The sequence below is a fragment of the Chionomys nivalis genome, chromosome 9 (genome assembly GCF_950005125.1).
Source record: "Chionomys nivalis chromosome 9, mChiNiv1.1, whole genome shotgun sequence".
Taxonomy (NCBI): domain Eukaryota; kingdom Metazoa; phylum Chordata; class Mammalia; order Rodentia; family Cricetidae; genus Chionomys; species Chionomys nivalis.
In genome coordinates this window covers 45,153,169-45,173,466 of record NC_080094.1, presented here as the reverse complement: position 1 = coordinate 45,173,466, position 20,298 = coordinate 45,153,169, and the positions used below count along the sequence as shown (strand labels likewise).

General features: G+C 45.0%; 1 protein-coding gene across 2 annotated transcripts in view; it reads left to right on the top strand.

The window, feature by feature from the left end:
* Positions 1-7,579: 7,579 nt before the first annotated feature.
* Stk35 (serine/threonine kinase 35) overlaps positions 7,580-20,298 on the top strand; it is a 32,492-nt gene continuing 19,773 nt past the window's right edge. The window contains exons 1-3 of one of the 2 annotated variants that reach the window (XM_057781248.1): positions 7,580-8,569; positions 9,131-9,731; positions 18,587-19,333. In XM_057781248.1, coding sequence (XP_057637231.1) covers positions 8,069-8,569; positions 9,131-9,731; positions 18,587-19,299 — 1,815 coding nt within the window. In that variant the 5' untranslated portion in view covers positions 7,580-8,068 and the 3' untranslated portion in view covers positions 19,300-19,333. The remainder of the gene's footprint in view (positions 8,570-9,130; positions 9,732-18,586; positions 19,334-20,298) is intronic. The other variant, XM_057781249.1, reaches the window with a different exon arrangement.

The window sequence follows — 20,298 nt, the reverse complement described above, 5'->3', positions numbered from 1 at the left end:
ACTCCTGATACATTGGGTTGCCCCGCAAGGATCCATTAGCGGCCAAGCTCAGTTCACTGAACCCTCAGCCGCTCTAGGAAAAAGAATTTTGGGGTGCAGTTCAATTTTGAGTTTGTTATTTGTTCTCATCTAACGTATTAACCAAAGTTTAATCCAGCTGGGGGCACAGGTGAGGGTGCTGGCTTAGAACAACACTTGCAGGCACCCACTCTGCCGGTGAGAGGGTCCTGTGGGAAAAGCATCAATCAGGCTGGCCAAGTTCAGACCCTGCTCAGTGAAACCCCGTCCTCTGAGGGTGGGGACTCAGTCATGTTGGCTGTGATAAAATAATCCTCACAAAAAGCAGGGTGGTGGTGGCACATGCCTTTACTCCCAGCACTCAGTAGGCAGAAGCAGGTGGATCTTCAAGTCTGAGGCCAGCCTGGTCTACAGAATGAGTTCCAATACAGCCAGGACTACACAGAGAAACCCTTCACAAAACAAAACAAAAAATTCCAAGAAAAGTAATTTTGGGGAGACAGGATTTATTTATTTTGTTTTTCCAAGACAGGGTTTCTCTGTAGCTTTGGAGCCTGTCCTGGAACTCACTCTGTAGTCGAGGCTGGCATCAAAGTCACAGAGATCCGCCTGCCTCTGCCTCCTGAGTGCTGGGATTAAAGGTGTGCACCACCACTGCCAGGCTTATTTTGATTCTTAGTCGGTGGGTAAAGTCCATCATGATGAGGAAGTCCTGACGGTAAGTGCTTGTGAAAGGTGGTCAGGAATCTAGAGTGGAGAGGACAACTTGACTCCTGCTGTCTACCTCCCTTCTCTCCTTTTTATGCCATCCAGGACCCAAGCTCAGGGGAGCTGGGGGGGTGGGGGGAACAATGCCTTCTCAAATCATTTAACCCAATCAAGATCACCCCTCAGGACATGTCTAGGGCTAACAGCCTAAATCGCCCTCCCAGGTGTGTCTGGAGGCCTGTTTCCTTGGTTATTCCAGATCCTGTCACTTTGGTAATCAGCCTTAACCATCACAAACTCTGAAAGCTTGGATAAGCACCTGTGGAAGACAAACCAACTCTTCTGGATTGAGGAACAGTAAGATTTGATTTTTGTCCTGGAAAGGAAAAGATTGCCATATTGTAACTGGAGGTTTCTCTCCCACCCGCCAGTTTCTGAATAACCATTCTGAGGCTTACTATTAATTACAAGCTGTTTGGCCGATGACTCAGGCTTCTTACTGACTAGTTCTATGTATAAATTAACCCATTTCTAATAATCTGTTTATTGCCATGTGCCCCCGTGGCTTACTGGCAATGCTCTGGCATCTTACTCCTCTGGCAGCTGCTGGTATCTCCCAGACTCTGCATTTTTTCCTGTATCTTTGCTTAGATGTCCTGCCTGGCTCTATTCTGTCAGGCTATTGGCCAAATCAGCTTCTTTATTAACCAATGGCAATAAAACATATTCACAGCATACAGAAGGACATCCCACATCACCATGTTATCAGATTTTAAAACAGCCAGATAAATCAGGTGTTGGTAGCACATACCTTTAAACCAGCACTTGGGCAGCAGGGGAAAGAGAATCTCTGAGTTTGAGGCCAACCTGGTCTACAGAGTAACTGTACAAAAAAAAACCAGGGTTGTACAAAAAAAAAAAAAAAAAACAAAGCCGGGCGGTGGTGGCGCACGCCTTTAATCCCAGCACTCGGGAGGCAGAGGCAGGCGGATCTCTGTGAGTTCGAGACCAGCCTGGTCTACAGAGCTAGTTCCAGGACAGGCTCCAAAGCCACAGAGAAACCCTGTCTCGAAAAACCAAAAAAAAAAAACAGAAAACAAAACAAAACAAAAAAAACAAAAAGCAAAAAACAAAAAAACCCTGTCTTGAAAAATCAAAACAAACACAACAAACAAACAAAAAACTGTCTTTGTCAGTGTTCTATTGCTGTAAAGAGACATCATGACCAAGGCCCCTCTTAAAAAGGAAAGCATTTAATTGGGACTTGCTTGATGTTTTAGAAGCTTAGTCCGTTATCATCACAGTGGGGAGCATACTGAGAGCCCCATCCTGATCTGCAGGCCCAGAGACTGAGACTGGGCCTGGCGTGGGTTTTTGAAACCTCAAAACCTATCCCCAGTGTCACTTCCTCCAACAAGGCCACACTTCCTAATCCTTCTAATCTTGTAAATAGTTTCACTCTCTGGTGACTAAGCATTCAAATATGAGCCTGTGGGGGTCGTTCTTATTCAAACCACCACCCTATACTAGGGTGTTCTGCAGAGAGGATGAAGAGTCCTCTGCTTAAACGCACATGTAAAGTAGCAGTAGGCCAATGCAATCAAAGCTTCTTTCTTCCTTCCACCCTTTCCTCCTACTATGGCCCAGCCAACACTCTGTTATACCCACGATCTGGCCTGTGTCTATTTGCAGGCTCCAAACATCATCATGTTTGTATTCCAGCTAGATGGGAAGGGAGAGATGACTGTGCTCTTCTCTCCTAAGAAAACTATTTCAAAGTTGCATACTTCGCTTCTGCTCACATCCCATGGGACAAATTATAGCTGCAAGAGAACCTGGAAAACACAATTTTGAAACGTGGGCTTCATTGCTAATTATGGTACCACATACCTGTGAAGTCAGCACTTGGAAGGTAGAAGCAGAAAGATCACAGGCCAGCCTGAGTGACAAAGGGAGATGCCATCTCAAAAACAAAATCAAGGATTTTGACTGTATAGATTAGAGGTAGATGGCTTACCTACAGAGTACCAGGACCTGAGATCAATTTCCAACACCACATACACACATATATACACACTTAAGAAACTTAATGTTATCTAGGCGTGAAATGCACTCCTATAATCCCAGTACTGAGGGAAGCTGAGGCAGTAGAATCACAAGTTTAAGACCAACGTGGGACCCCAGCACAAAACAAAAGTGAGAAATGGACTGGGGATACGGTTTTGTCATATAGTGCTTGCCCAGCATTTACAATTCCCTTGGTTCAGTCATCTGCCATCTACCTACCTATCTACCTGTCTGTCTGTCTACCTGCCTGCCTATCTGTCCATCCATCCATCCATCCATCCATCCATCCATCCATCCATCCATCCATCCATCATCTATTATCTATCTATCTATCTATCTATCTATCTATCTATCTATCTATCTATCTATCTATCTATCTATCTATCTTTCTATGCAGCCATCCATCTTAAACTATGGGTTTTCATTGCTGAGGAACAACTTGGGGTCAACTGGAGACATCTGCTTGAGCCTAGACGTGAGAACAAGGACTGTCTCAGAAAGCTGGAAGCCAGATCATGCTTAGAACTTGAGCCATGGAAGAACAAACTGGTGGGAAAGGAAGGTCCAGGCACCTGATGGGAGGTGGCCAGCTGAAGGTTGTATTCTAGAAACCATCTGCTTCCCCTGAAAGGTTATTAGAGTCCTAATGGCTGGGCCTATGCCCAAAGCCTCTGACTGTACAGTAAACCTTCAGAAGATCTGAAAACACACATTTCTAACTAGTTCCTAGGTACTGCAGGTACTCAGGTCCAGAAAAACCTGGAAGAAAAAATGGCGGGGGAAGGGTGCAGAAAGTTCTGGAAAGGAAGGTAATGTCTGTAACTTAGAAAGCAGAATCTGTAACTGACAACATGCTGTACCGCAGCCTCCAGTGTTTCCTCTATCCTCGTGTTCCCATGAGCTAGCACTCAAGAAAAACAGGGCTAATAAAGAGCCTGCAAAGAAAGAGCACAAAAGCCCAGTGCCCAAGGTCCTCCCCCCCTTTCTAGCAGGGTTACAGTGCTAGGCACCACCTCTCCCCATCACTTCTTAGCTCTGAAGGAAAGCTTATTAGAGATGAGTGGTGTTGAGCAAGTCCTTGTCCCCACCACCACCAGTAATAATGCTGGAGTTCAGTTTAGGAACTGAACTGCTATCAGGTTCCACAGAACAGAAATGTCTCATGGCCAGGGGAACTCAGACACTTACCTAAATTGCCATTTGGAGTGTAATCTAACACATACCCTGGAAGGGAATCTGACAATCAAATCAGAATTTAAAATGCCTGTATTCTTTGATTTTGTAGCTCCGTATCGAAGAACTGAGTCTGTAGAAACATTGATTGTTGGGCATGGTGGCACACACCCTGCAATCCCAGCACTCTGTGGGTAGAGACAGAAAAGATCAAAACCAACCTGGGATACACAGAGCCTGTCTCAAACAAAACCAAAAATAAAATACCCATGCTTCTCTGCAAATATAAGGTTATTCGATGTCTTAATAAGCTTTCTATTACTATAATACCAGATACAATTAATTTATAAAGAGAAAAGAAAGGTTACTTTGAAACCTACTCCAAGATTGAGGGCCTTGTGGCTTAAATGTGAAATGTTTTAGACTCCAGATGGTGACATCATTTGGGAAGATTGTGGAACTTTTAGGAGGTGAAGCATTACTGGAGGAAATGGGTCATAATGTCTCTGCTGTATTGGCACTAGGAATGCACACAATGATACATACAAGTCAAACAGTCCGCACATACAGGGTAAAAGTAAATCAATCTGTTTAAAGAAAAGGAAAAGAAAAAAATAATGATGGGGGAGGGATTTTTGCTAAGTGGCAACTTTACAAATTAGCAATTTCTTTAAAGACAGCGCTTCCACTGTCTTGTTTAAGCCTTTGCTAGCAGAGGTGGCACATCTCCTTCATGGTTCTGATGGGTAGACTGTTCCTTTACTGTTACTGATGCCCCATCTGGAATGAATAGATGCTTGTTCACATATCCACAGGAAATGTCACACCATAGCTCCTAATAACCCTCTTCGGAATGATGAAATATAGACTGGGGAAGACCACAGTTGTTGAGGGAATATTATTTTAAGGCTCCAAAGCTACAGAAAAACCCTGTCTCAAAAAATTCAAAAAAATTTTTTTTTTTAAGTAACCAAGGATTTAGCAACCACTATTCAGCAACAAATATACAGACACATGAACTGCAGATAATATTTGCGCTGTCACCAGATTGGAAGGGATGAAACGTTGATGTTTTATGGCCTTTCTGATGGCAGATATGGAAGAATGTTTGGAATTAAAATCATCCAAGTTTGGGAGCCCATTGGCTGCACCTACATCTCTGTTTTCTGTGACGCGCACACTCATTTAATGAAGAAGAGGCACTCTCTGTGGAGTTTTACTAGTAATCTCTTTAACCCGGTGTGTGATAAGGGTTGCCTGGCAGCCCCCAGATGAAGGTAGGTGAAACAGCTGTACCGCTTGGCCAGAAGTCATCAGCATCACAAAGTGGGAAACCTACTTTACTGGATGTACACCCTTCTTAAAGAATGTGTGTGTGTGGTGGTGGTGCGCACGTATGTGTGCATGCATGCCACAAACGTGCAGGTGCTGGAAGAAGCCAGAAGAGGTTGTCAGAGCCCCTTCAGCTACACTTAAAAGCAGTTGTGAGTCTCCTGCTATGGATACTCAGAATTAAACTGGAGTCCTCTAGAAAACCAGCAAGTGCTTTTGACCACTAGGTCATCTCTCCAGCCCCTACCTTTATTTTATTTTATTTATTTATTTATTTTGGTTTTTCGAGACAGGGTTTCTCTGTGGTTTTGGAGCCTGTCCTGGAACTAGCTCTTGTAGACCAGGCTGGTCTCGAACTCACAAAGATCCGCCTGCCTCTGCCTCCCAAGTGCTGGGATTAAAGGCATGCGACACCACTGCCCGGCCCTACCTTTATTTTAATATCTATTTTAACTCAATGAATAAACATATAAGAGTTAGATATCACTATGGCTTGGATACTACCAAGGGACTAGGAGTTAGATCCCTGGTAGGCAGCAGGCAGGGGAAAAGGTTCTACGTAGATCAATGTACCGTTTCATTTAAACCTTTAAAATAGCTGAATTCCTGCTTCTTCTCCTTCTCCAAGACAGAGACTTGGGAGGTTTTTATTGTTTTGTTTCCCCCACAAGCCCAGAAGGAATTGTTCAATGGGACTGTCAAACCTCCTGGGTCCTATCGAGAGAAACAATCAGTTACTCTTTGATTTATTTAATATTCTGGAATAACCCAAGCAATCCAATTCGGAGAAAGGCAAGGAATTCACTCACTCCATCCCAGTAAAAAGCTTTAGCTTTGCTAGACAAACTTAGACACCATCTTTGGGTTCCCTCCTCATTGGGGAAACCTGTCTCTTGTGTGCTTCAAGGGATGTGTATGTGTGTGTGTTATTTCTTTACATTTTTTTTAAGGTTTATTGTATTTTGTAAGTATGAGTATCTTTTCTACTTATACGTATGTGCACTATGTGTGTGTCTGGGGCCCTTGGAGGTCAGAACAGAGCATTGGATCCCTTGGAACCAGAGTTACAGATAGCCCTGACCAACACATGAGTGTTAGAAACTGAGCCCTAGTCCTCTGCAAGAACAAGTGCTTCTTTAAAAACAACAACAAAAAAAGGTATCATATTGGACTGGAAAAGAAAGGAAATGCATATTATTATTATTATTATTTGGTTTTTCGAGATAGGGTTTCTCTGTAGCTTTGGAGCCTGTCCTGGAACTAGCTCTTGTGGACCAGGCTGTCCTTGAATTCATAGAGATTCGCCTGTCTCTGCCTCCCAAGTGCTGGGATTAAAGGTGTGCGCCATCACCACCCAGCAGGAAATGCATATTAAATAATAATATGGTATTGTTGCCAGATGGCAACTCAGGAGTTTGAAGTCAGCCAAGTTCACAAGAGCTAGTTCTAGGACAGGCACCAAAGCTACACAGAGGAAACCCTGTCTCAAAACCCAAACAAACAAAAAAACAAAAACAAAAAACATGGTATTGTTAACGTTCTTTTTTTTTTTTTTAATCACTGTATTGAGATTGTGAAAGAGACTATCTTTGCCCTCAGGAGATAAAATATATAGATGTAAAGGAGTGTGACATCTAAATTTAAAAGGATATACACATGCCGGGCGGTGGTGGCACACGCCTTTAATCCCAGCACTTGGGAGGCAGAGGCAGGCGGATCTCTGTGAGTTCGAGGCCAGCCTGGTCTACAAAGGGAATTCCAGGACAGGCTCCAAAGCTACAGAGAAACCCTACCTCGAAAAAAACCAAAAAAAAAAAAAAAAAAGGATATACACATATACAAAATGTGTATATATATATATATATATATATATATTTGTAATTCTGACAGAAAGGGGAGACCTCTACTATTCTTACACTTTGTGTATACACTTGACACTTAACACACACAACAGTGAGAGCTTTTCGGTGTGTGTGCTGTCTTAAGTGGTCTGTCCTCAAATTCCAGAAACTCTAGTCCATTCTTTTATGGTACATTTAATCTATCTTGTTTAACTACAATGTCTACCATTTATTTTGCAAATAAATGTTCTGTTCTTAGTACTTTAACTCTGTAACCTCTATGAAGACACAAGGTTGATTGTCTCCTTCAGTGGCAAAGAACCACAATTAAGGCAAAGAATGTCAAGCCCACTGCTCTTTCCCTAGACTTAAAATAGCATGGAGCAGAAACTCTAGTTATGTTCTTCAATCTCTGAAGATTCAGCTAACAAATATTGGACATCTTGTACGCACTGGGGTACAGAGCAGGGCAGAAAATATTTAAAAATCCGTGCCTACGGCTAAGTGCTTGCCTAGCACGCACAAAGTCCTGGGTTTCATTCCTAGCAATGTATAAACCGGGTGTGCTGGTGCACGCCTTTAATCTCATTACTCAGGAGATGAAGGCAGGAGGAAAAGTTCAAGATCATTCTTAATTATAGACATTGTGTGCTCCCTCCCCCTACAACGGGAATCCAAAATCCAAGCCCAGAGCAACTTATATCGGGGCACTCAATTAGCCAGCCATCATATTTCATTTGGTCCTTTGCAAGCTGGGAAGTGAGGACCACCCAGTTTGGCAGAGAAGGATACTGAGGATTACGTGAGGCTGAGATCACTAGGATCATTAGTGGGCGTGAGGATTAGCATTCTAACCCAGGCCTGAGCTGTGAATCAATCAAACCGAAGCCATTCATCCAATCACCATAAACTGCCGGCGTGGAGTTACTATGCAGGTCAGACGCCGAGCGGGGTTTGCGGAGTGCGGACGACTCGCGAGGGCCCTCTGTGCAAGTCGCGGGATTTTGGCGCGCTCTTTTTGTTGGTTGGGTGTTCTCGCCGGTGATTGGTTCCGGGCTGTCGCGGCTGCTGGGTCGACCTCGGTTGTACAGAGGCGGCGCAGCCTTCGGCTGGCCTCCTGGGGGATGGGCCACCAGGAATCTCCACTGACCAGAGCTGCGGCAGGAGGTGCAGCTTACATAAAGAGGTTACGTAAAGCGCTCAGCTGGCGCGAACTCGAGGACGGACACGGGAATCTGGAAGCCGAGGCCTCCCCCGGGAGCGTTGCTGTCACTCCAGGAGCAGCGCCGCGACCGGCATCACGTCCCGCCCGGTTCACCGCCTCGCGCCCTACTCGGCTCGGCAGACAACCCCGGCTCGGAACGGACCATCCTCCGGTGCGGGCTCCAGGGGGGAACCGGTCCGCCCGGAAGTGGAGGAGCGCCGGCCAGGTAAGAGTGAAGGGAAGGTCGAAGAGGGAGACCCCAGCACACCACAGCACTCGGGGACGGCCGTCGGGGTCTCGGCTGGTTCTCGGAAGCCCAACTTTTTGCCAGTCTCCACCCGCTATCCCCAGAGGCTTGGGTCGACCCACTGGGCTCGGTTGGGTTTAATTCAAAAGCACTGTTTACACCGGGAGAGCTCGGGGTAGGACACGGAGAGGGGCTGTTGGGAGGGCGCTGAGCACCGGGAAAGTTTAAGCAGGCCGAGCCGCCTCGGAAGACGGTTGTCCTAGATGGTGAAGGCCCTTACTGCTTTTTCCCCCCTACCCTTTGACGGATAAATCAATGGAGAAAGGGGACGGTTTGTGTTTCGGCTTCCGGTCCTCCCTCTGTACTTCCCGGTGGTTCCGTCTTTCCCGCTTTCCTTTCCCCTCCCCCGATCAATCCGAGGCGGTGGCTCCTTCTTAAAGGGGCCGTGACCGGCGGCGGCGGAGGTGGGACGCTGGACACTTTCAGGTCCTTGTCTGCCCTTCTCCGCCTGGTGGTTTTAACTGATTCTTTCGCCCTCAGATCACAATCCAAGGTACCGCTCCTCCGCATCTCGGGGCTAGACGGAGGGATGAGGCAGGGGGGGCCCGGGCGGCGCCGTTGCTGCTCCCCCCGCCTCCCGCAGCCATGGAAACGGGGAAGGAGAACGGAGCCCGCAGAGGGACAAAAAGCCCGGAGCGGAAAAGGCGAAGCCCAGTGCAGCGGGTGCTTTGCGCGAAGCTGAGGCCGGCGGCCCAGGCCATGGATCCCGCTATGGTCGAGGCCCCGGGCGAGGCCTTCCTGGCCCGGCGGCGGCCAGAGGGAGGCGGCGGTGGTGGTCCCGCGCGACCGCGCTACAGCCTCTTAGCGGAGATCGGGCGCGGCAGCTACGGTGTGGTTTATGAGGCTGTGGCTGGACGTAGTGGGGCCAGGGTGGCAGTCAAGAAGATCCGCTGCGACGCCCCCGAGAACGTGGAATTGGCGCTAGCAGAATTCTGGGCCCTGACCAGTCTCAAGCGCCGGCACCAGAATATCGTGCAGTTTGAGGAGTGCGTCCTGCAGCGCAACGGGTTAGCCCAGCGCATGAGTCACGGCAACAAGAACTCACAGCTGTACCTGCGCCTGGTGGAGACTTCACTCAAAGGTAGAATACAGTAGGGAGTCCTGCCCTCTCCTGGACCCCCTTGTTCTGAGAACCATTCAGCCCCAGTAACTGTCTCTGGCACACCCAGGCCCTTGCCCTGACTTTAGGACCTTCTCTGCTCCGAATGCTGCAAAATCAGTATGTTTACTATCATTCCTTAGCAAGCTCACTAAGTGTTCCATGATCGCTCTTGTACTCAGTAGGTGTGAGCTGTAAGTCTAGCATTTTAAAGAGGAATGACGAGTAGGATTCAAAAGTTGTTGGCAGAACTGCAGAGTCCCCAGATGTCTTTCAAAACATTGAGGAAAATAAATCTTAGCGGACCCACCCACCCACCATGCTCTCCTGGGTTTTAGTTTCCTGATACCATCCAGCTCCATTCCCAAATTCTTGCTTCCAAGTGTGGTTTCCTCTGAGAATCCCAACCCTTCACCCCAGGGCAGACAATCATTCAGTTGGTTCTCGCTTAGTCCCGGAGGTGTGCAGGTAAATAACTCACACAGAGTAATAACCCCCACAGGTGGGCCAAGAACTTCGGATAACAAAACAGGTTACGTCTTTTCCTGCTATTTTACTATCTCGGTAGTTTTCATAACCTCTAGGGATGACAGAGACGTGGTTTTGTAGACAGTGTTCCTAGGTGAACTGTAAGAGGTGAGGGGCAGGCAGTGGACTAGGTAAGGCCGAGGTTTCCTGGGGCGAAGTTGCGGAATCTGAATCTCAACTCTAACCTGAGCTCTAAACAGTTTAGTTACTCTCTGTAAGAGTAAGTTCTGTCTCCATTCTAGAAATAGAGAAACTGAAGCTTAGAGGGGAACAAACACAACTTGATGGACCTCAGCTTGGAAGGGGTGGGGCTCCTGACTTCAGGTTTTTCTGTCCCTTGAAGCAGAAATGTTTTGAATCCAGACTGATTTGTCCTCAAAGTACTGTAATGCTGCCTTTCCTACCTAAGATTGACCTTAAAAGAATGGGCAGGATTAGATAGGGGTATTTCCTAACATCTTTATGTAGTGTCTTTCGGATTTGCTGTAAGATCCCGGGAGAAGCCCTTGTAGAGTTTTGAAGTAACTTAACAGCGGATTGGCTGGTGAGATCTAATTCTCTGGGGGCCCTTTCCCCTCCTGTTTATCCATTCTGAAAAGGACATCATTTTCCAGCAGGATGGATGCTTTTTCTGTTTTAAAGACTTAGAGTTTTCCTCTTTGCCTGCATTCTCATCCCTTATTTTCTTAGTCTTTTTTTATACACCAATTTCTTGATGTGTGCAAATGAATGAAGCACACTTTGTGAGTGGTTCATACTTCAACAGCCTGGAGTTCGGGGCTTACATGCAGTCCTGGGTTGTCCTGAACTGATACATGACACTGGACATGAAAGCCCATGCGAGTCCCTGTAAGATGGGTATCTCTGTCATGAGGTTGTTCTGCATGCTGGGGACGTCTGTAATATTCCCTAAGGAATTCACTGCCACATTAGCTTTGGATGACTTTGAATTCCTTCCATCTTCATCCTCTTAGAGATTCGGGTTCTTATTGAAGTTTCCAAACCCTGGCTTTGGACCACATTTCCTGTGTGGTCAGAATAGTAGGTTGAAGGCAATGCTAGGTTTTTCAACTTCATTTGGCAGCTAAAACTAGAGAAATTAATTTTTCCCCCTTTGGACCACATACTTAATATTGTTTATTTTAGTTTGGAGTCTTAATATGCATTGCCTCTGTTTATGAAAATGACAATGAAATTTAATGTCATATGCCAGCTTAGCAAAGAAAATAGTACCTAGCCAGCTTTTGCTTGCTAACTCTAAAAGTATCTGTCCTATGGCCCTGGGTCTTTAGCATGCTACCCAGTGATATCAGAGCTGAAAGGAATTCCTGAGATAACCAGGGATAACTTTCCTTAAACAGAAAAGTTCTTTACAACCTTTCATTGCCCTGTTTCTTGTAATTCAGAATTATTTTGAGATAGGCCAAATTATTGCCTACATTTTTTTTGCTTGTTTGTTTGTTTTATTGAGAAAGGGTTTCTCTAGCTTTGGAGCTTGTCCTGGAACTCACTCTGTAGATCAGGCTGATCTTGACTCACAGAGATCCACCTGTCCCAGCCTCCCGTGTACTGGGATTAAAGGCGTGTACCACCACCACCCACCAATTGGCATCTTTCAAACATACTTTTTTTTTTTTTTAAACTGCAAACCTCTGGTAGTATTGGAAGGGAAAAAAAAAGATAAAACACATTATGGATATTTGAAAAGTTCGAAGGCATAAATAGTAATCAGGGTCATTCTTGAGTGTGAGGGGTTAGCTCATTCACCAGGGCTTTGTAGAGAAAATGAAGAGAAAAAGAGAAAAAAGAGTTAGCAGGAAAGGTGATCTTGAAAGGATCTTGAAAGTGAGTGGCCAGGCCTTAAATGGCAGAGTACTAGAGCAACAAAATAATTATTTCCCCCTCTTCCCTCAACTTCTAGTGAATACACAGAAAACAATTTTATAGTTTACAGAAATAACAGGATATACAAATAAGTACCCATAATAAATTAAAAAAAAACAATTTTGAAAAACTATGTTCTTGGTCATATCTCACTCTGTTAGCTTCTGTGTATCAAATTCATCTCTTCTGAGCATGGACCGAATGAGTGTTATCCAGAGTATAGTACAGTCAGAATCTCAAATCCCTCCTTTAGCCTTTTGTGGGGGCATACATTATGGGGGTAGAGTCTCAGGTAGCTCAGGCTGAGCTCAGATTTACTATGTAGCCATGACTTTGAACTAAGGACACTCTGCCTTGAGCACTAGGGCTAAAGGTATATGCCATCATAGTTGGTTTATGTGTTGTTGATGATTATACCTAGGACTCTGTGCATACTGGGTAGACTCTCCCAACAGCGGTCAGTCCCTAGCCCTTAGCCTGTTTCACAAGAAAGAAAAAGGAGCTCTGAAAGGAGGGCAGAATTTGCCTGAAATGAAATAGTGGCAAATACCAACCAGCTTTATGGCTTTAGAAATGTATTACCAGCCCTGTAAATTTGATGGATGGGTTAGTAACTGTGTCTTCTACTTTGAAGTCCTTTAATGAAAAGGGAACTAAGGCATCAACAGTTGCTTTTACCACCTAGTTTTCCTTTTCCATCGCTAGAAACCCGTCCTGATACCTACCTAAACAAAGCTTAAGGTTATTGCCAGTTAGAAGATAGCAAGCAAGCCGCACTTTTTTGCACCCAGGAATTTGTTGCCCTAGTCTAAATTCTTCTGACAAATAGGTAAAGATTGACTCCATGTATACTAAATACATAAATTCTGCATTAATTTTCATAGATATTTAGATGAGCTGGGAGGCCAGCTTGTTATAAGCTGTGATGTCTATTCCAAATGCTTTTGGTAGCACAAGGTAGGTCTGACCTGGGCCTTTGGGCAGCAGCCCTTGCTGCATATCAATGCTGCTGTAAGCCAGGCTGCTGTTTAAGAGGCTTTTGCAGGCTTTCCTTTATAAGACCTGTACACCTAAGTGATTATGCTGCAAGGTCACAGTGGTGGCTTCCTAATAAACAGGTTCTTGGTGAGAATTTTATTAGTGACCTAGTGAAGCAGGAACTGAAGTAGCTGACATGAGACCTAGTGTAGGGGACCTGAGTCTGGAAATGAATTAACTGCAAATTTCCTGGCCATGGAAACCAACCTAAGGGGTTCTGAGCAGGGTTGCCATCTTTTGCCCAGGCTTCAGCAAAGCAACTCAGAATTCTCTACTTCTGTGGCTTGACCTTGGAATTTATTTATCTCTTTATTTTGAGACAAGGTTTCTCTGTAGCTTTGGTGCCTGTCCTGAAACTAGCTCTGCCTGCCTCTGCCTCCCAGGTTCTGGAATTAAAGGCTTGAGCCACCACCGCCAGGCTTGACCTTGGAATATAGAGACCCTCCAGGGTTCCCGTACAGACCTGGCTTGAGTTGTCTTTTTTTTTTTTTTTTTTTTTTTTTTGGTTTTTCGAGACAGGGTTTCTCTGTTGGTGCCCGTCCTGGAACTAGCTCTTGTAGACCAGGCTGGCCTCGAACTCCCAGAGATCCGCCTGCCTCTGTCTCCCGAGTGCTGGGATTAAAGGCGTGTCCCACCACCGCCCGGCTAGAGTTGTCTTTTAACTGTTAAGGAGTATGCTTGAGAATGTAGCTTCAAGTTCAGATAGTGTTTTGTTGTTGTTTTGGTTGTAAAATGTGTGTAATTATACTTTACTAATAGGATTTAATACTAATGTATTAATACATCCTAATTGCTACTGTTTGTGTTGAATTATGTCTTATCGGTGCTTACTGCACTACTTTCTCTTGGTGCCTTCCACATATCTCAGTAGCCAAAGACACTGCACCTGCTTTCTGACCTGTTCTTGGATGCCTTGGGGCAATTGCACAGACTTTTCTCTTGCTTCTGAGTGTTTTCCTTCTATGTAGGGATTTTAGGAACCAGCCCCAGGAGATAGAAGCCACCCTGGTTAATTGGGTTGCATTGGGTAAGACTTTTTATAGGGTAAACTCTCAGGGAGAGCTTACCTTCCCTCGTAGAGTATCAGTTCACCTTGAATTTTCCCTTCAGCCCTATCCTTAGGGCTAGGGATGCTCTCGAGTGACTCAAATTCTCCATCCTTATTTAGTTGCATCCTGACGAGGAGCTCTCACAAAGCACATTTAAGTCCATCGAAATCCTGCACCATAAAAAGGAATCTCTATTTCCTATAGTTGGATAATCCAGCACCAGGGACTTGATGAAGCTTAAGTTGTTTGGTGTATGCAAGAGCCTGCATATAAGGAGCTTGTGTAGCGAGAAAAATGGGTATTTGAGTGTGAAATTGCTGCTAGCACCATGAAACAGTAGAGCTTTGAGTGAGGACTTCTGAATCTTCCCCCAGTTAGCTGTCAGACTATAGACAAATAGTTAATCTCTTGAGCCTCAGTCTTCTCACCTGAAAGTAGGGTGTAATTATCAGGATTAAGGGTGTAGTTATCAGGATTACAGTTTGGAGCAGAAACAGTTGGAGTGAATGCTTTGAATTCTTCGATTATCACAGGAGATTAGTTACTAAATTCTGATGAAAACCTTTAAATCTTTCTCCCTGTCCCTTTCCAGCTTCCTCCCTTCACTGTCCTCATTCAGTTTCAGAGCCTCCTGATGATTTAGCCTCTCAGCCTTCATCCATTGTCCACGATAGGCCCTAGCACAACCTCACCTCTGGTCCAGCTAGCATGTAAAAATGTGGTGTGTCCTAAATTTCCTATTTTGCCTTTCTTTTTTTTTATTTTATTTTATTTTATTTTTAGCTGAGGACTGAACCCAGGGCCTTGTGCTTGGCACTCTATCACTGAGCTAAATCCCCAACTAAATTTTCTATTTTGAGTAACATGTAACAATCTATGGCCTGTGTGGTACTGGGAAATAATTTCCAAGGTGAGTGTGGCTGCTCATCTGTAATTCAAGTACTGCGGATAACCTGGATGGATACATATCAGGACTGTCTCAAAAACAAACAAATATCGGGGCTGGAGAGACAGTGCAGAGGCTAACAGGATTTCTTCCGGAGGACCTTAGTTTGGTTCCCATCGTCCATGTCAGGTGGCTTATAACTGCCTGTAACTCCGACACCGGGGAACATAAATGCCCTCTCTGGCTTCTGCAGTTGCATGCCACCCTTCCCCAACCCCCTCATCCCCATTTTTTTTTTTTTTGAGGGACCTGAGTTTGGATGCTAATGAGGATGTTAGTGATGGTCAGTAGATAATTCTCCAAAAGTATTTTGTAATCTGCAAAATTTGTTCCACACCTGTGACTTAGTTCATTGGAACTGTCAGGTAATGTTAAGTAATCAAATTTGATGGGTAAGACTTCTGAAGCTCAGAGTTCAGGGATTTTCCTAAGGTTCTGGTTGTCTACCATTTGTGCTAATGAGCTAATAATTCATTAGACTAGAGGGTCTAATGTTGGGGTCTGCAGTCACTCAGACTCTATTCCTGGTCTCTGCTTGCCTTGTTCTCTTTATTCGACTTGCTTTTCCATAGACATTCACTCAATACCAGACATGTTTGAGTCTTGGTCATGAGTTAGCAGAGGCCCAGGCAGGTAGTCTGCTTGAAGGAAGGACTGGAATCCTAATACGTCTCTTCTGTGTTCCGGTGAACAGCTGGGACTTGTGCATGAAAAGATGCTGCAGAAAGCCGGGCGGTGGTGGCGCACGCCTTTAATCCCAGCACTTGAGAGGCAGAGGCAGGCGGATCTCTGGGCCAGCCTGGTCTACAAGAGCTAGTTCCAGGACAGGCTCCAAAGCCACAGAGAAACCCTGTCTCGAAAAAACAAACAACAACAACAACAAAAAACAAACAAACAAACAAAAAAAACGAAAAGAAGCTGCAGGAAAGCATGCTTCCCCTGAAGGAAGCCCAGACCCTTGCCTGTTCAGAAAAGTAATCCTGCAGTTTTTCCATGTGTCTTGGTCAGTGATGTTGCATGGATTCTGAGAATGCTGCTTCTGCCTAGCTTTTCTCTCAAATGGCTCCTCTTGGATCTGCATCTTCAGGCTCCGTCTGCCCCACCCATAGACTAGCTTAGGACACTTTTTACCTAACGTTTTTCTCTTCCTGGATTCTTTTGTTGTTTTTGCCTCCCCCAGACCGGTTTCTCTCTGTAGCTCTGGCTGTCCTGGAACTCACTTTGTAGACCAGGCTGGCTTCAAACTCTCAGAGCTCCACCTGCCTCTGCCTACTGAGTGCTGGGACTAAAGGCATACGCCACCACTGCCTGGCTCCTTTTCCTAGATTCTTATAACCTAGAACTGTGTTCATTCCTTTGGCCAACTTGTTTTCTTTTATTCCCCTTAGTTACCATAGTTACCAGCTTTGTGTATTAAATAATAATTTCTCTATCCATGTCTCTTATTAGATGTTTTGTTGCTATCTGATGTGGTCTTTGCAGGAGGAATTTGATGGCTTTCTTCCCTGGCTGTACTGTCAGGGAACATTTCTTGCTGTCCTTTTTCTGTCTGTTTCTTTTACCATCTAGATGGGTTTGAGCTTCAGATTGTGGCTTTATTTTTCAATTTTTTTTTTTTTTTAGGTAGACTCAGCTTGCTTGCGAGCGACCAAAAAGAGGATTAAAGAGCAGGGGGTCAGGGTGAGGGAACAGTTCAACACAGATTGTAAAATGAGGCCATATGCCCTGAACTGGTTCTTTCAGTATTACTTTGATTGTGACTAATATAACCAAACTATACAATTACAAGGGAAGTGAGGTCTGTCAGATTGTGGTTAAAACCAATAGCTTTTGTCATGTATTCTGTGTCTCTGGCTTTGGTAGGCTTTGCCTTAGTCACTTAAGCAGAGACTGATCTGGCTTATTGAGTCACTGTGTAGCAAATGGGTAGGAAAATGAGCCTCCTTCCAGAGGCTGAGGAAGTGTTAGCCTGTCTTTTGGGACATAGCATACTCTGAGCTACGGGGCCTGTTTTAAGATCTCGACTCACTTAACAAATGACCAGCCTGTAGTCTGTTTGTCTTCCTTCCTCCTCTTTTTGTTTTGTTTTTGAGACAAGGTCTCAACTGTGTAGCCCTTGGCTGTCCTGGAACTTGCTATGTAGACAAGGCTGGTTTTGTACTCCAGAGAGCTGCCTGCCTCTGCCTCCTAAGTGTTATCATTAAAGGCGTGTGGTCTGCACACATAGAATGGTCTTCTTTTTGTCAAAATAAGACATCTGCTTTTTTGGACTTAGCTGTAGGGCATTTATCATGTAATAACTTTCACAAAAGGACTCTGTTTCATCAGTTGCTTTATAAACAATGTTGGGATTGACAAGAAAGTGCCAGTCACCAGCTTTCCTGGTTTTGAACCCCACACCCAATACTGCCTGTGCATCCGCTTCAGATCTCACTGTTTCATCGGGTTATGTTTTCCTGCCCAGATCTCCCATTTATTAGACCGTCCTGGTCCACTTGTCCCTGTGTCCATGTCTTTTTCATCTCTCCCTGGAGTTCTTGCATGTGTGCTGATCTTTGATAGAAGTTGACCTTATTACCAGCATTCCACTTACGATAATTGCTGTCAGGAACCTGTGCAACCAAGCCTCAGAGAGCCAGAGGCTTGGTACAGACCTAGCTTGGACTAGGCATATGGTGAACTAGCAGAAGGTGTGCATGGGTTGGAGTGTACATCTGAAATAAAATTGTAATGTCATTGTGTTTGTGTTAATGCAAATGCTTAAACACATCAGGAAAGAAGAGAGCAAAGAACATGTGCTGGGTATGGATTAGCTGTCGGAAAAGCTGACCCAGTACTGAATGGTAATAGCAGAAACAGCCCACACTTCACAAAGCTTTTCTGTATGCTTCTTATTCTTATCATTTCAGCATCCCTACAAAGAATAGATAGGCTTGCTGGATGGTGGTAGCACATGCCTTTAATCCCAGGAGTTAGAGGCAGGATCTCTGTGAGTTCGAGGCCAACCTGGTCTACAAGAACTAGTTCCAGGACAGTTAGGACTGTTTCACAAAGAAACCTTGTCTCGAAAAAAAACCAATAAATAAATAAATAAATTTTAAAAAAGATAGGCTTGTACACCAGTTTGAAAAATATAAATAAACAAAATGACCTCAAAACCAACTAGATAACAGTAAATAAGTTCTTAAATTCGAACCCTAGGTGCTTGACACCAGGCCCTAATACCTCTGCCATACCTTGACTTGTTCTGTTTGGGTAGAAGTGGACTGTGTATAGAATTTGCTTGGTGCCAGTTGGATCGGTCCTCTCGGCACAGATACTTATCACCGTCTTCTTTCTTTACTCTAGTGCTGTGAATGTCCACTCAAGCTCTTTCCTGTCCTTTGGTTTAGGAGAAAGGATCCTGGGCTATGCTGAGGAGCCCTGCTATCTCTGGTTTGTCATGGAGTACTGTGAAGGTGGAGACCTCAATCAGTATGTCCTGTCCCGGAGACCAGACCCAGCCACCAACAAAAGCTTCATGCTACAGCTTACAAGCGCTATTGCCTTCCTGCACAAAAACCACATCGTGCACAGGGACTTAAAGCCAGACAACATCCTCATCACAGAACGGTCTGGCACCCCCATCCTCAAGGTAGCAGACTTTGGACTGAGCAAGGTCTGTGCAGGGCTGGCACCTCGAGGCAAAGAGGGCAATCAAGATAACAAAAATGTGAATGTGAATAAGTACTGGCTGTCCTCAGCTTGTGGCTCAGACTTCTACATGGCTCCTGAAGTCTGGGAGGGACACTATACAGCCAAGGCGGACATCTTTGCCCTGGGCATTATCATCTGGGCAATGATAGAAAGAATTACTTTTATTGACTCTGAAACCAAGAAGGAGCTCCTGGGGACCTACATTAAACAAGGGACTGAGATCGTCCCTGTTGGTGAGGCGCTGCTAGAAAACCCAAAGATGGAGTTGCATATCCCCCAGAAACGTAGGACTTCCATGTCTGAGGGTGTGAAGCAGCTCTTGAAAGACATGTTAGCTGCTAACCCACAGGACCGACCTGATGCTTTTGAACTTGAAACCCGAATGGACCAGGTCACATGTGCTGCTTAACTCCAGGGCTGAACGTCTTGGTGTTTTAAACTAGGTGAGTGCTTTCTTGTTATTGTGCATACACACTCCCTGGGCTGGTTGTGTGTCCTGTACTTGTTATTGTGCATACACACTCTCTGGGCTGGTTGTGTGTTCTGTACTGGGTTGGACCCTGGAGCTGTAGAGAAGATGCAAGGCCAGGAAGAAATAAGTCTTGTTGCTGCAGGTTGGCCCCCAAATCTTGGTGAGTGGAGATAATTCAGATTATTTGAGTGCAGAATGAGAAGTGAAATCTTTAAGAGGAAATTATATGAGGCGGAATTTCCCGAGATCTTTAGAAACACCTTTTCTTTTTAGCAAATAATAAATTCTCCATGCAAAATGATGCTGAAAGGAATGCAGTTTTCAGAGAAGGAACTTTGTCCCACCTGTGTTTTTGCTGTTCATCTATCAGTTCTGTCCACATGGGACCTGATGCTGGAGGACTTGGAGAGAATAGGCCAATTGGGTTTAGTGTGGAATATAGATAATAGAGATGAAAGGACAGGGACCAGCTAGGATAAAGAACAGAGTATCCAGAGATGTTTGATTTTTCTACCCAGAACAGTTAGACTAGACCAGAGACTGAGGTGTGGACAAGACAGGGTATTAGAAATTGACCACCATATATGTGAGACATTACACATACTGTAAGTCATTCTTCCCATTTCCCATTAAATTAAGGGTAGGTATATCTTACCTAGTTTATCTGTCCCCTTGCCCTGGATTACCAAGGTGACAAGTAGAAATAAGCTGTACTTAGAGTTTGCTGATGTCTTGAGATGCAGTAGTGGGGGGGTGCTGGTTTCATCACCACAGGGATAGGCCAGGGGCACAGGCTTCGCTGTTCCTCCATACCTCTGCAGGCGCTGACTTGTACTGAGCCGAGCAGCTTGCACCTGTCTTGTTCTCAGTGGAGCTGGCTGGCTAGTTATGCTTTCATTGTATTTCTTACCATAGCTTTCTGTTTCCATCTCAGCC